A 14,245-nucleotide genomic window follows, 5' to 3' on the forward strand; every position below is an offset into this window, starting at 1 on the left:
TAAAAAATTGTTTTAAAAATGCAGACTGGCAACCAACAGGGCGTGTACCTTGCCTTGCACCCACTCAGTCAGAAAGGCTCCAGCTCATTCATGACAGGATTAAGTGTCAGAACATGTATTTCGGCTCCCTTTTGGCTCATATGATTTAGTCATTCAGAGAGCTTGCCAACATGCAACCCCACTCTCATTGATCTCTGAATCTGTATGTCAGGAAGGAATCCACAGTTGTCAAGCCGTTCCATGTGTGGTGACAGCACACGGACAAACGGAGATTGCCCAAAATGTCCATCTTCTGAGCACACCCACACCACTTTTGTTTCTTCATTGCCAAATACTTTTCTCCAGATATATATACAGTATATATGATGTGTGTGTGTAAAAACATCCACCACAGTTTTTAGTTTCATAGAAACTGGATGTTTAATTTTCTGTATTTTTCAAACATCTAAGTTTTTCAGTAATTGCTCGAGTTTGACTGTTTGGCTGCCATCGAATCGAATGCTGGACAGGCTGTTCCATCGAGCATGTGTGCTCTGAGGAGGTTATCATTACTGAGGCAATGATGATGTGTCTTGTTTTGACGATTGCTTGTCCATGTTGTGTCGTCAGGCAACGGTCATTAGCGCTAATCACTTGGCCCTCTGCAATTAGACTGTGACCGTTCCTATTTGTATGCATTGACAAACCTATAATTAATGTACAAGATGCATTTGAAGCCTTTGGGCCTGATTTTAGGTTTGTGCAGTATGTCCAAAAGCGTGTGCAAGCTTGAATTGGATTGCACCTGTCAAATGGGCAACATTGCCACACAGTTCATTTAGCTCAGTTTGGCAGCAGTACAATAAGCAAATCAATGAGTGAGTGAACATGCAATTTGGTGCCCGACATCTTCGTAGCTGATCCCAAGTTAAATAGATGACACGCAACTTGCCGCTGATATTTTGTCTGAGTGAACAGCATGAAGTTTACCACCTTCCCATTATTATTATTAAGAGTATGAAACATTTTGAATCTTTAGATAATGGCAACTGCTTTTTTAGAAAAAAATATAGAGATGTCTGGTGGAGTAATGTGGTTTGTTTATTTTCATTCATGCTCTCTGCTATACAGTAAAATCAGCAAAGCGTGGATCATTGATTTTCGTCATTTTTTTCCCTTTGCATTCTAATGAGAGTTTAGATTAATCATGTTAAGGTTTGCCAATTCTATTCTGTGATAAAAGTGATAGTATCTTTCTCTCTCTATATTTTTTCCTCAAGATTGTCTTCTGTTTTCTGTCTAGACGTGTGGATCATGGCTTCTAAACCCCACCCTCTGATGAAGAAGCACAGTCAGACCGATTTGATAAGCCGCTTGAAAAGCCGGAAGATTCTTGGAGTTGGAGGCGAAGATGACGATGGGGAAGTTCACCGATCAAAGGTCAGATTAAATTCCAGTCTTGTGGCTTCGGCAAAAGGCAAATTGTAGCTGGTGTAAGAAATGTGAAGCACCTGGTTCAACATTATCTGAATGGATATTTTTTTGAGCAATGCATATAAGACAGTCTGTGGATCGCCGGACCAATCTACTAATTGCCTCATTAGTTGTACCAGTCTCCCATTTTCTGCATTTGCTGCTTATGCGGACAGTCAATCTAGATCCCACATTCCCATGAACCCCCGTAGCTCTCATGAGCAATGCTTAACTCCTCTGGAAGATAGAAGACTTGGATGCATTCTGATAAAGCTTCCCACGTGCATATAGACAGTGAATGCATATCCAAAATATTCATTTTCCAAAACACAAGCTGGCCGAGAAAGAGTGATTCGAGATTCCCATCAGTTTGCTATTGTAGAAGAATGATGACAATAAAAACACAGTAAGGAGCATCCGGAACATGAGGAGACTAAATCAGATATCTTCAACGTACATTCCTTTACACGTACCTGTAGCTGAATGTTGGACGCAGAGAGGGTCATTTGACAGAGGGAGGATCTGTTCATGCTTGATGATCCATGCTTATTGAATGAGTCTTGTGGTCGGTGTTATGGGGTGTATTGACTGCATGGTAATCCAGCATCAGTCACACTTAAGCCACTGCGGTTTATGTATGTAAAATGTGTTAATTCCCCATTTAAGTCAAACAATCACCCCGGTTTCGAATTTTGATTGTCATCATGTGAAGCGATGAGGAAGAAAATGGGAATGGGAAGTTTGTTCCATGCCAAGGCTCGCTGCCGAAAGGAAATATCTGCATCTCTGAATTCATGTGGGTTTGTAAACAAAGGAGGGAAGTGTTTCTCTTGTGCCTCACTTGCCGCCTCTTCCTGCTGAGGTAGGAATACTATTGCTATTACAAAACGTTACATTGAAGCATTCGATTTTATGCTCTGACGTAGTGGCTGTGTTTCACTGGCAGCTTCTTAACACAACGGCCGCTCTTTCAACGCTCTGACAGCATGAGACAGGACCTTTACACACGCCTACCACTTCATAGTGTCAAAATCCAGAACAGCCTTGCAACAAGACTCCGTTTCACCTGGAGATTGTCTTGTCTGTTTACTGTGCCCGTTTCGGGCAGAGTGATGAATGAGGTGAAAGCAGGACACAGCAGCTGTGATGAAGCATCGCTCCTCAAATGCCACTTTAGTTCTTCATTTCCTGTTTCTCCCTTTGTGCACTATCCCCCTCAAGTCAACCCCTTTGCCTTCGGTTGCTGCTCAGCTTGCTTTGGGTGTTTTTTTCAAGGCGCGTATAATTCAGGTGTTTTCGGTCAAAGAGTCCCTTGGAACAACAAGAAGGCGTCTTCCCAAAGTCACGTGATCCCAGCTGGCACGGATGGATTGATCTTGTATGGTCAATGCGGAAGTGTGCTATATAGCGATAGAACGCATGTTGTAGGGCAATATAAAAATGTCTACCGCACAATACGATAAGAGAAGAAAACCTTTATTTGTCTCACAGTGGAGAAATTCCCAATTTACAGCCGCAAAATTATGAAAGAGATCCAACCCTATATCGTTTGTTTTGATGTGTTTGGTCATTGGGTTAGCTCTGTTGCTAAACTAAAATAGCTTCCAAAAGGGTAACACAACCTTTCCATTACTTTGTACATCATCATTCACTATCCAGCCAAAGTGTTAGGTTTTCTGTGTAAAATTAGTTTTATACAGAAAGAAAATGGAGACGGGTGATTTTATGTAATTACAAGGGAAAATGCAGCACAGATTTGGATGTCATGATTCAATTTATTTCTGTAAAATGCAGTTGAATTCGATTGAGCCTTATATTCCACCTTTGGTTTTCCTAAAATCCTCACTGTGTATATGCTTGCGTTACAACGTAAAATTACTAATATAAACATGCTGCTTGTCTAACTGGGGAAGATATTGAGGGGTAAATTTTCTGAAAGCCCCTTTTTTCCAACATTCTTCTTTAGATCAGTCAGATTGCTTCTGTTCGGGGTTGAGTCGAGTGAAAAATGATTTTGTAATTGATGGCAATTTTCTTGTAAGCACTCCCAGCTGGAAAAAGGATTCATCCTTCTGCCTTGCTGCTTTTCATGCCCCAGTGTATTTTATTTTTTTTAATTATCCCGATGTTCTGACCACAACACAAGAGCAGTTTGTGGTGAGAAGAAAGCACTCCTGGGATTCAAGGCTTTGGGCAAAGCAATTGTACTTCACAGCCAATCAAGGGTTGCTCTTATTATTTCAGGCTTGAGGGTCTTTTCATGCAACGAATCAGTGTCGTCTTTTTACATTTTTGGACTAATGTTGATCAGTTTTCTGAATCTCCTGACCGGTTCATTGGGAAAACAAGAAGCAACAACAAAAAAATCTATTCAACCATTTTGCTGCAGATATGACCTGGCAATTGCCAGTGAGCATTGACTTTAATGAAATGCTACCTTGTTTGTGAGTCCACAGCCATAGTGATTTTATTTAATTTTTAACCTGCAATAGCACCTTTCAATGTTTAGGAATATAAATTAAGCACTGTTTGGTACAGTGTTGCTTAGATTAAGTTAATTTGCAGGAAACATTTTTTTTCTCCTGGGATTCACAAGGCTGGTGTTTACTCATCCGTAATTCACAAGCTGATGATGTTATGACACATCCCCTCTTAATCATCAGGCTCTGATTAAGGAGCTGAAGACATTTATCGTCGCTAATTGACATCATTAAGACTACTTTCTGTCACTGTCACTCAGCCCGTCTCTGATTTTGACTTCTTGTTTTGTAAAAGTGTTTATTTATGGGGCGCTGAAGAGAAGGCGTGGGCGACAACACTTCCAAGGAGGGCACTTACTTAAATGATTTGCTCCTCAATGAATATCTCTCATTTAGATATCAAGTTCTCAAAGTTTCCTTCATACTGTAACCACTAATTGTCCTAACTCGTTTCTTCCCTCTTCCATGTTGGTTTACAGATCAGTCAGATGTTGGGAAATGAGATGAAGTTTGCAGTTCGAGAGCCAATCGGTCTGAGGTGAGATTTCACCTCCTTGGTTACTCAGCCGTGACTGTGTTCACACAGTGCACGCTGCATCACTCCCAGGAAAGTTCAAGATGTGTCAACACTGTTTAAAAACATATTAATCGCGGTTTAAAGCGATGCCTTTTATATGTCCCCCCCTCAAGGATGTGGTTGCTAACCTCAGCAGTGGGTTTCACTGTGATCGCCGCAATGGTAAGTGCTACGGAAATTACCCAATCAGCATGCTGTGCAAATTGTGTTCCCTCATTATGTCATGTGCGGCTATGAATGAATCGTCAGTTTTTCAGTTGTGTGCGCTTAAAGCGTCTTGAGAAACAGTTCAGTCTTTTGTCCAATTTATTGCTTCCATGTTCAATATGGCCAGTGTTCATGGCTTCTAGCTCACAAACCTCACACATGCGGCACAGTGGCTGTATTTTGAGGGCTCCATTTTAGGGACATTTGCGGGGACAATGTTGCTGTGTCGAAATAATGACGTGTCTGTCATCGTTTTCCGACACAGGCCTTGGTGTTTCCCAACCATCTCTATGAGGTTGTTTTTGAGGAGGAACTCTCTACAACCAGCCTCTCGGTTCGCCTTTATGGAGGAGCGCTACTCAGTAAGTCATGGTCCAAAGTTGCAAAAAAGATAAATGCAAACAGCTTTCCAGCTCAGTGATCGACAGCTGTGCTTATAAATGGAGACATGATGTTTTAATGCTTATTCCTTGAAAAGTTCTCAACACTGTACTGGGTTTCTTGTGACGTGGAGTCATAACTCCATCCAAGCAATCATAATGGAGGCTACAGTCGGATGAAAACCATCCCTAAGGGGTCATGGTTGAGGCTTTCTATAATTTTTTTCCTCCAATTTCATTCATTGTGTCTTGAATGTGTTATAGGGGCATGAAAAGGTTCCAGGAATTGTTTAGGAACAGCTTCTGCATCCTCATACACCATTTCTTCTGGCAGGATGATTTAAGCTGCCGTACATGAACCAACATTCCTATTTTCATGGTGTAAAGGTTTGAACTGCATCACCTGGAAGCCTGCTTATAGTTTAAATCGGACGTTGTTTTGTTTTGTTATATTCCTCATTTGACTTTAAGCATTGCAATCAACATTGGACAAGCCATGTGGTGGGGTATTTATGGCTTTTCTGCTTTGCCGCTTCCTTCGACCAAAAAAAAAAAGACAAACAGAAAAATCTAGTGTGGCGCAATGGATAACATTTACTAAAAAGGCAAATCGGTGAGTCAATCACTTTGTGATTACAGGGTTAGTGCTGTCTTAGTGAGAGCGTGACCTGTAGAAAATAGATTGCGCGGGCTAGCCTTGATGTAAAACATTAGCGCAAACACTTGAGAAATAAGTGTCATAAAGATTTGAGCAGAAGAAGAATTGGTGACTGTGGCATTGACTTTACCTTTTTTGATACTTTATACAGTATGACTCCTTTTATGAACTTCAAAGTAGACATTAAAAACCTTAATTGGATTCACCCATAAATAATAATAATAATAATAATAATAATAATAATAATAGATTTTATTTATAAGCGCCTTTCAAGACACCCAAGGACACTTTACAATAACAAAAAACACAAAACAATACGGGTTGAGCAGCGGCAGCCAAAACGCGCCAGCGTTCACTCAACCCGAAAGTCAGAAAGAAACAAGGGAGGGAGAGGGGGAGAAAAAAAACCCCACGCTCGAACTACCCTCATTTGAGGATAATTTGAGTGAGGCAAAAAACTCCTGCACAAGCATATGACAGCTGATGTCCGGCATGAGTCATTCCTCGCTGTACTGAATCGCCTTTTGTTCACATACACGGTTAGCTGGTGCGGTTGCAACATGCCTTTACATAGCTATCCCTACACACCGAAAATGCATCTTCTCTTTGGATGGTGCCCTGGCATGGCCCAGATGGTGCCATGAGTGTGCGTAAGTCTCCTAAAAAGAGGCAAAAGTCTCAGGAGGGTTGGAAAAAGGGAAGGAAAAAAAAAACTTGACAGGCGGCGTGTGGTTTGGGGGCTTTGGGCTGGCGTGACCGCTTCACAGTGCCACGTTGCCAGCTCTGTGACCGTGGAGAAGCCCTGCCCTGTGACGGCCTGGTAGGTTATATATGAGACACCGGAGGCTTTAAACTATTTCAGTATATTTTCATGGCTGAAATGTGTAGTTACTGTATCTGTAGGCAGAAGAAAGACGCTAGATCAGTGGTTCTTAACCTGGGTTCGATCGAACCAGAGGGGTTCGGTGAATCTGACTCAGGGGTTTGACGGATCCTCTGCCATGGAAGGTACACACACCCAACTCAACATGTCAATTAGTTGTGGCACGCCCACTTGGCCATCACTGGCTGCAGATGATCGCATTACATTGCTTGTCCCGTCAGTCCTGCGGGAAATTTAGTTCGCTCGGTAGTCACCGTGTGACTCATGATAGTATGTCGTACAATTTTAAAAACCTATACTTATGCCATGTCATTTTATTTACAATTTTCATCCATCCATCCATTTTCCGAACCGCTTGATCCTCACAAGGGTCGCGGGGGGTGCTGGAGCCTATCCCAGCCGTCTCCGGGCAGTAGGCGGGGGACACCCTGAATCAGTTGCCAGCCAATCGCAGGGCACACAGAGACGAACATTCATCCACGCCCACACTCACACCTAGGGACAATTTAGAGCGTCCAATCAGCCTGCCATGCATGTTTTTGGAATGTGGGAGGAAACCGGAGTACCCGGAGAAAACCCACGCAGGCCCAGGGAGAACATGCAAACTCCACACAGGGAGGCCGGAGCTGGAATCGAACCCGGTACCTCTGCACTGTGAAGCCGACGTGCTAACCACTGGGCTACCAGGCCGCCCTTTACAATTTTCAGTTTTTAATAAATGTATTGATTTAATGTCTTGAATTTGTACAAAAAAATCACATTTTGATTTTTCACTCATGAAGGGTTCGGTGAACGTGCATATGAACCGGTTGGGTTTGGTACCTCTGACAAGGTTAAGAACCACTGTGCTAGATGAAGTAACATATCCATTTTTCAGGTCGTACAAGTGATATTTTGTTGATTTTCATAATTTTAAATGAAAATAGATTTTCACTGTTCAAATTTGGCATGGTTGCTAACAACAATCTTCTTTGTGGTGTGTCATATCTAGAAGATGTTTAAATATTCATTTTAACTTAAAATTTAAAAACTTAACTCACTGTGAAAATATCTCACTATTGACACAATTGTTAAATTTAGTATTTTGTATTTCAAAATGTTGAATCGAGTACAGTAGTCCATTTTTTTCCTCGTTTTTCAGTTTTTATTTGAACCTTTGTAGCGATGTCACATTTGAACCAAGCAACAAAAAGAACCTGTTTGATAGTGAACATGCGGTCGAGTACAAAGGGCCGATAAAATGTGGCAGTGCAAGCAGCAGAAGATGTGACTGAACAAGCTAACATGGGCAAGCAGGGACAGTCTTTTCCTTCATTGTTAAATGTCAACAGGCCTTTGGGGATTATCAAAGGCTGGCGGTGGGTGGGGGCGATTTCTTCCTCGATAAGAAGCAGCAAAGAGGTTGAAGGGTTGAAGGATGGGGTCTGATCAAGCCAAAGCAGCCACTATCTGGCAGCGAGACGATACTGCCCATCAGCCCTCCCAACTTTAAGCCTCCTCCCTGCTCGTTCCCACAGCATGTCTGTGTGCAGCATGGGAGTGACATGCAGGGAAATGAACTGGAAGAACATGGAATGGAACACAGGCTATGATCACAATCAACAAGGCAATGCATTTCACTGACCCAATCGACCAATTATATCGTCATGTGTACACAATGTCACAGTTAACTATCAGGTGTTGTTAACGGCCGCAATTAAATGGGTAGGGATATTTTTGTTTTGTTTATTCTAATGCCCCGAATCCAATCATTTTGCCCACGATCGGCTGTCTCTGCAGGCTTGGCTCTCATCATGTGGAATGGCCTCTACACAGCGGAGAAGATCATCATCCAGTGGACTCTGCTTAGTGAAGCTTGCTACTTTGGGGTGCAGTTTCTTGGTATTCACCCCATCTCCCCACGCAACATTCTCTTGACCATTTCCAATAGTTTGTATTTAAATAGGTCAGCAGGTCCTTTAAATCTCAAGTTTTCATTCTAGCACAGCAGTATTCACGTTCATGTGCAGTAACTGCCCTCTAGTGTTTACTGTCTAGAGTTACAACCTAAAATTTTCACAGCTTCAGCTAATTCAATGAGGCGGTTTTAAAGTCACTTAAAACTGTTTTGGGTATCACTGACATTCACGCATTCCTTGAGAAACAAACCTTTTTTTTTCAAGCTTTTCAACTGTACTCACAATGGCAAGTCATACATACATGGGGTTCAGGCTGGAATGGAAAAGGGAACTCAGGACTTTCAAAGGTTGCTGCCGCTCCCGATGTGGACTCAGTCAATAAATTGAATATCTTTCTCATTGTTGAGCAATGAAATTTCGCAAAGTGCACATGCCTTTACTCAGAGTTGAATCTGCTTGAAACAGTTGGAGACTTTCATATAAGACGTGATATACGCTGGCGAAAGTTTGCAAGTCCAAAGCAACTATACTGTGCCTTTGTCTATTAATAATCGTGTGATTCTTTGCGGTTTCAGTGACATCCATCACCTTGGTAGAGATCGGCATGCTGCCCAACGCTGCCATATTGCTGCTCCTCAGCAGAGTCCTCTTCCTGGCGGTCGCCATGGCTTACTACTACCACCTGGGCCGCAAGCCAAAAAAGATTTGAACTCATGTGCGCGCGACGGGGATACAAGTCGTGTGGACAGCTGAGCACAGATCACATAAGACGTGGTTGCAAGGTTTGGATTGGTATTAGAAATGGAGCTTGTAGCTTTATCTGATCCCAGTGAGATGCAGGTGTGGGACATAGTTTAATATTACACCCAAATTGTCAACAAATTACCACATAGGACATTTCTCCTTCCTATAGGTGTGAGGTCAGAACCTCATAACACAATTTCCTCCGGAGTGCTGTTATTGTTAAAAAATACCAAAACAAAAAAAAAAGATGTCTTGTATTTGCATTGTAGTCTTGTCACCTTAAGGTCACTCTGTTTCTAATGTAACTTGAGGATATTTCCAAATTTACAGTTTACCGTTATTCCATAAAAAAGTTGCATCTTGACACTGTTCCCTAACTCCGTTCAAGGACCAATAGTTTGTGCGGGAGTGTGTTGTTCTGTTTATTCAAAGTGTGTGTTTGCTAAAGCGCTTCGAGCATCACCGGTGCTCACTCAAATTCAAATGCAGGCCAAGTTGCTTTATTGACTTTCATAAATAGCACAGTCGTGAACTGAACCGAAGCGGCATTGTATTTGCGACGGTGTTCAACAAGGAAGCAAAGTGATTCTTTTTGTATTTACTCAACGTGACCAAATTGAAGACTAAATGTTGTGCGCAGTGTGTTCACACCAGTTATGATCTTTTTCATCACGCAGGGCAGGATAAGCATGGAGGATTTGGCCTTTAGTGTTGAACTGCCATCACAAGCAGTCCTTATTGTAGACCAAACAAAACTGCTTTGGGTTCCCATGAGTAGTGTAGCACAGTTTTTATATGACGCCGTATGCGTAGCCTTGCCTTAAAACTATTTAAAACTGTCACCAACACTGCATCTTTACCCTTGTATTGGGTGTCTATGTAAATACCAGTATGTGTGGTGGTGTTGTGAAGTGGACCGGGAACATGTTTAGTATTCGGTAGAGCTAAGGTTTCTCTCAAGTGTAATTTTGTACTTATTTAAGCAACTTCTGTCAATAAATGTCATGCATGTAATAATCCTGCAGTGCAGAAATAGTTGAGGTAGAGTAGCAACCAATGAACCAAATAGATGAATGTGTTCATAGAGGTGGAGGTGAATATGTAAAAAAACACATTTTGATTTGTGCTTTATAACGGGTACTTGCCAATTTTACTCCTTCATTCAGTACAATTCTACCTCCCTGTTATTTGCCATCATTCCAGTTCAGTTCAGGTTTTTATTCTGAACTTGTGCTTTTCCACACCTTGGGCTCTGTCAAGGGAACGTTCTAAATTTCAGCTGGGGGGGTGGGGGGGGGGCTTAAATTGGTAAATATACACAGGGCCTCCTTCAAAGGTGGTCCCTCGGTCCCGCCCCAGAAGGGAGTTGTCCTGAGGTCTGAGTGATTGCGGGTTTGCAGTTGCATGTTCAGGATTAAGCACACACGTGCTTGTTACTTGGGTGAGTCTTAACTCCAGAAAGGGACTACATGGGTGAGGTCTGCTTTGCTCCTTGAAAGTAGTAATTATCTCTTACCAATGTTTAATTAGATACACTTCTCGCCAGCAACAGTGTGCTGAATCTTACTAGTCTGTCCTTACTAGCATGCTAATTAAGGGGTTGAGGAAAAAAAAGTCATTTCATTTCCGGCTATACTAAAGGTCTCAAATCATCAGACTTGAAATGTTCAAAGGTCTGAGAAGTGCAGTATTTGAGGGCAGATGGTCTTTTTTTTTTTTAAAGGTAAGGTCAGAAGTAGGCTAACTTAAAGGCTGTTCTATCCTTGGAGTTTTCTGACATTACTCCCAAGTATGTTAGTCACTTGAGGCGAGTGGGAGATTAACATGAATTGTTTAAGTCTGACATAAATTCTGACCTCCAGTGCATTGCTCTTCTCTGAATTTCTTCCCAGGTCAAACGATTTCAGCTTGTAGCATTGGTTTTTTTTTTCCTGTATATACTGTTTTGTGAATCTTGTACCTCAGATTGAATTGTTGGTTTGAAATAAAGAACCTATTGTTTATTATAGACTTCCAAATTCATGTCTTTGCTTGTGTTTTGTGGTGCACCAAAATGAAACTCGCACATAATTTTAAGATCTTAAAACCCATTTTTAAAATGTGAGACTCCACATCAGACAAGGAAAAAGTTTGCAAGTTTGTGCTTGCTGCTCTTATCATGGGTTCATATGGTCAGAAAAAAAAATCTGGAAAAGGTATTGAAATTGACATGCATCCAGTTAATTATTGAAAAATAAACTTTTCGATACAATATGGAGAAGAGCTGGAAATATGTGGATAATGTTTAGAATGAGTAAAATTGTGTAACGTGCCATTAAAATTGAAATTGGCACAGAAGTGCAACGCCATGTTATGTTGAAAAGGGAAACCCACAAAAACATATTTTTGCAAGAATATGTGAATGTTATTTCATGTGCCAGCACTACTCAAAACATGGTACAGTACTCGGATTAGTACTGTGCTTGTGGAATGAAAATTAAATTGACTCGTCGAAGGAACAGCGCCATTTTGGGAGGAAACGTAGACCGAGACCGAAATGGACGAAGAGACACCACGAATAACAGTGCTCATTGAGTACCCGTCGAAATTACAAAACAAAGTTTCAGTTGCCATTAAAAGCTACAATAAGAGGAAAGTTTGTTTAAAAAAAAAGGTATGACAACAATGGATCTATCATAGCTGCACAAATGTCAGGGTGTCATCATCAAAGGTGATTCATTCATTTTGGCCAATTAAACGGTCTTAAAAGCAGTGCTCATTTGGTAACAAGTCATCTTCCTGTGTTGTACTTAATATAAAAACTCAGCAGCCTCGAATCCCCCTAAATGTTCACAGTTGTTTTGGTTGTAGTAGCCAGCAGCAAAAGTGAGCTACATTTAAATATCCTAACTTTGATAGCTGACAGCCTTGTGCTTGAGTGCCTTCCACACAAAGCCGTCCTGTCCATCAATGATCGCAACAGCGCGCCCAGTTCTCACGCTTCTCCACGAAGAAACCACACAGCTGTTTTGTAATTTAACCTTTTGTTTTTTGATTGAACCGACATGTTTTAACACGAACATACCAACATGCCTTGGAAATGACCTTTTCCCAGGATTTTAAAGCCAATACTAACACATTTCTTTGCGATTTACACATCTCTCTCTCTCTCTCTAACTGTCTCACTTACCTCACGGGGGTGAAAAGACGCAATTGTATGGCAGAGGAAATGTGTGTGGTGGCGGGTGGTGTTCATAGGCAGAAAGCCCCCACGTATCAGTGTATATGCATTCCCACCATACTTGCCGCTAACCTACAGAGACCTGCTTCATTTCTTCGATACATTGTAGCAAACATGCTACTTACGGGTCATTCAAGTGTAAAATCCATACATGAATATGTGTAATTCTTCATAAAGTATTTAGTTGACCTGGATTTTTTTCAATTGAATTCCACACAGGGTCAGCAAAAACACATTTGGAAAAAAAAATTAGCTGATCACGCAGGACAGTGACTTGCCATGTTGCGCTAACTGATGAAGACGTGATTAGCAAGCTCAAGAAAAAAAACGTCTGGCCTGCTGGTCTTTGCTGATTTGAATGCCAGCAAATTCCTTGACTTTGTGCTCTGCTTTTGGATGACGGTTTATTGGTTGAAGGTGTCTTGCTGAGCGTGCAAATTAGCTGCCAATCGTTGAGCGGGAGCGGCTCGCTCTTACGCCGACAGGTTTTTTTTTTAATAGCATGTTAGCATAATTATCATGCTTGGTGGGAAAATGCTGGCTGATGTAATCCTTTGAACCCGCAAGTGTTTCTTGGCAAATAAACCATGTTAGCGAAAACGTTTTTAGTTGTTCATTGCTCATTAACTCACCCAGTGCCAAAGAGATACTGTATGTATGGGTCAATTTGAATGTTCTAAACATTCAGAGGTGTTTTTATGTCAGTTAAGCTTTTTCACAGAAAGAGATGAACGTAGGTTGGATGCAGCTCCTGGTTGAATATAGAGCTTAGATATAATTTTAATTGGGCACAGTCACCAGTAGATGGCAGTAATCCACCATATTAGATATTGATCAGTCATTGTCGACTTTACTTAACTTTGGCCCACTCATTGCTCTGGCTGGGTGAAAAGATGTCGCGGAGCAGCCTGGTGTCATCACTCGCACTTAACGCACCACTTGATGGGACATCAGGTATTGCATGTGTGCTATCAGCGGCTAAGTAGGAAAGATTGTCAACTGGACCATTTCAATATTGCGTACATGTCTCCAGTATCCCTGGCCCCTTGTGGAGTAAGGTATGTTACAAACTATGCGTTTGCTCTGTCTGCTATTGTGATGGATGGAATGCAGTCATAATTATATTGATTTGATTCGAGCAATTGTGTTGCAATTTCATCGATAACTGCTTCAAACAACAACAAAGTGTATGCAGAAAAAGTGGTTAAGATTGCACGACTGTCTGTGTCTTATGTTGTATTATTTTGTCATTTTAAGATAACTGTTCTTTTGATGGTGGGGCGGGCACCCGCAGCGGCTCCTCACTCTCCTGTGGTTGAGAGGAAAGAAATTTCATCTATTCTGTATGTTGCACATAGAGCACATTTGACAATAAAGTTGACTTGAACTTGAATCATCGGTAGGCGATAATAAAAACATTTGGCCTGCAGGCTGTAATTTGCAACAACGCAAACATATATAAACTTTACAAGTTCTCCAAAAAGCTGGGTAGTCTTTTAGCTCTTTGGAGAAAGGTAAAAAAATACAAATTAAAAAAAACTCCCCGTCGGGGAATCGAACCCCGGTCTTCCGCGTGACAGGCGGAGATACTGTCCACTATACTAACGAGGAAGTTGTAAGTATTGTTCCAAAAAGCTTTTTTATTTTGGTATACTTTTTTAGCATGCCAATTTAATTTAACCTAGTGATTTACACAATCTCGGTGAATCCAAATAAAATATGTGGCCTATATGTCGGTGAATGGAC

At 41.4% G+C, this 14,245-nt stretch overlaps 1 protein-coding gene and 1 non-coding gene across 6 annotated transcripts in view; one reads left to right on the forward strand and one right to left on the reverse strand.

The window, feature by feature from the left end:
• Positions 1–11,297, forward strand: part of LOC147206142 (tumor protein p53-inducible protein 11-like) — a 36,733-nt gene extending 25,436 nt beyond the window's left edge. For all 5 annotated transcript variants that reach the window (XM_086109602.1, XM_086109603.1, XM_086109599.1 and 2 more), the window contains 6 exons: positions 1,283–1,419; positions 4,412–4,470; positions 4,623–4,671; positions 4,982–5,078; positions 8,417–8,518; positions 9,111–11,297. In XM_086109602.1, the coding sequence (XP_085965728.1) occupies positions 1,294–1,419; positions 4,412–4,470; positions 4,623–4,671; positions 4,982–5,078; positions 8,417–8,518; positions 9,111–9,244 (567 nt within the window). In that variant the 5' untranslated portion in view covers positions 1,283–1,293 and the 3' untranslated portion in view covers positions 9,245–11,297. The remainder of the gene's footprint in view (positions 1–1,282; positions 1,420–4,411; positions 4,471–4,622; positions 4,672–4,981; positions 5,079–8,416; positions 8,519–9,110) is intronic.
• A 2,741-nt stretch (positions 11,298–14,038) lies between these two features.
• Positions 14,039–14,110, reverse strand: trnad-guc (transfer RNA aspartic acid (anticodon GUC)). The gene has a single exon. It is a non-coding gene; the product is annotated as a tRNA-Asp (tRNA).
• Positions 14,111–14,245: the final 135 nt, after the last annotated feature.

The sequence above is a fragment of the Hippocampus guttulatus genome, chromosome 4 (genome assembly GCF_054856545.1).
Source record: "Hippocampus guttulatus isolate MCC_2025c chromosome 4, RoL_Hgut_1.0, whole genome shotgun sequence".
Classification (NCBI taxonomy): Eukaryota; Metazoa; Chordata; class Actinopteri; order Syngnathiformes; family Syngnathidae; genus Hippocampus; species Hippocampus guttulatus.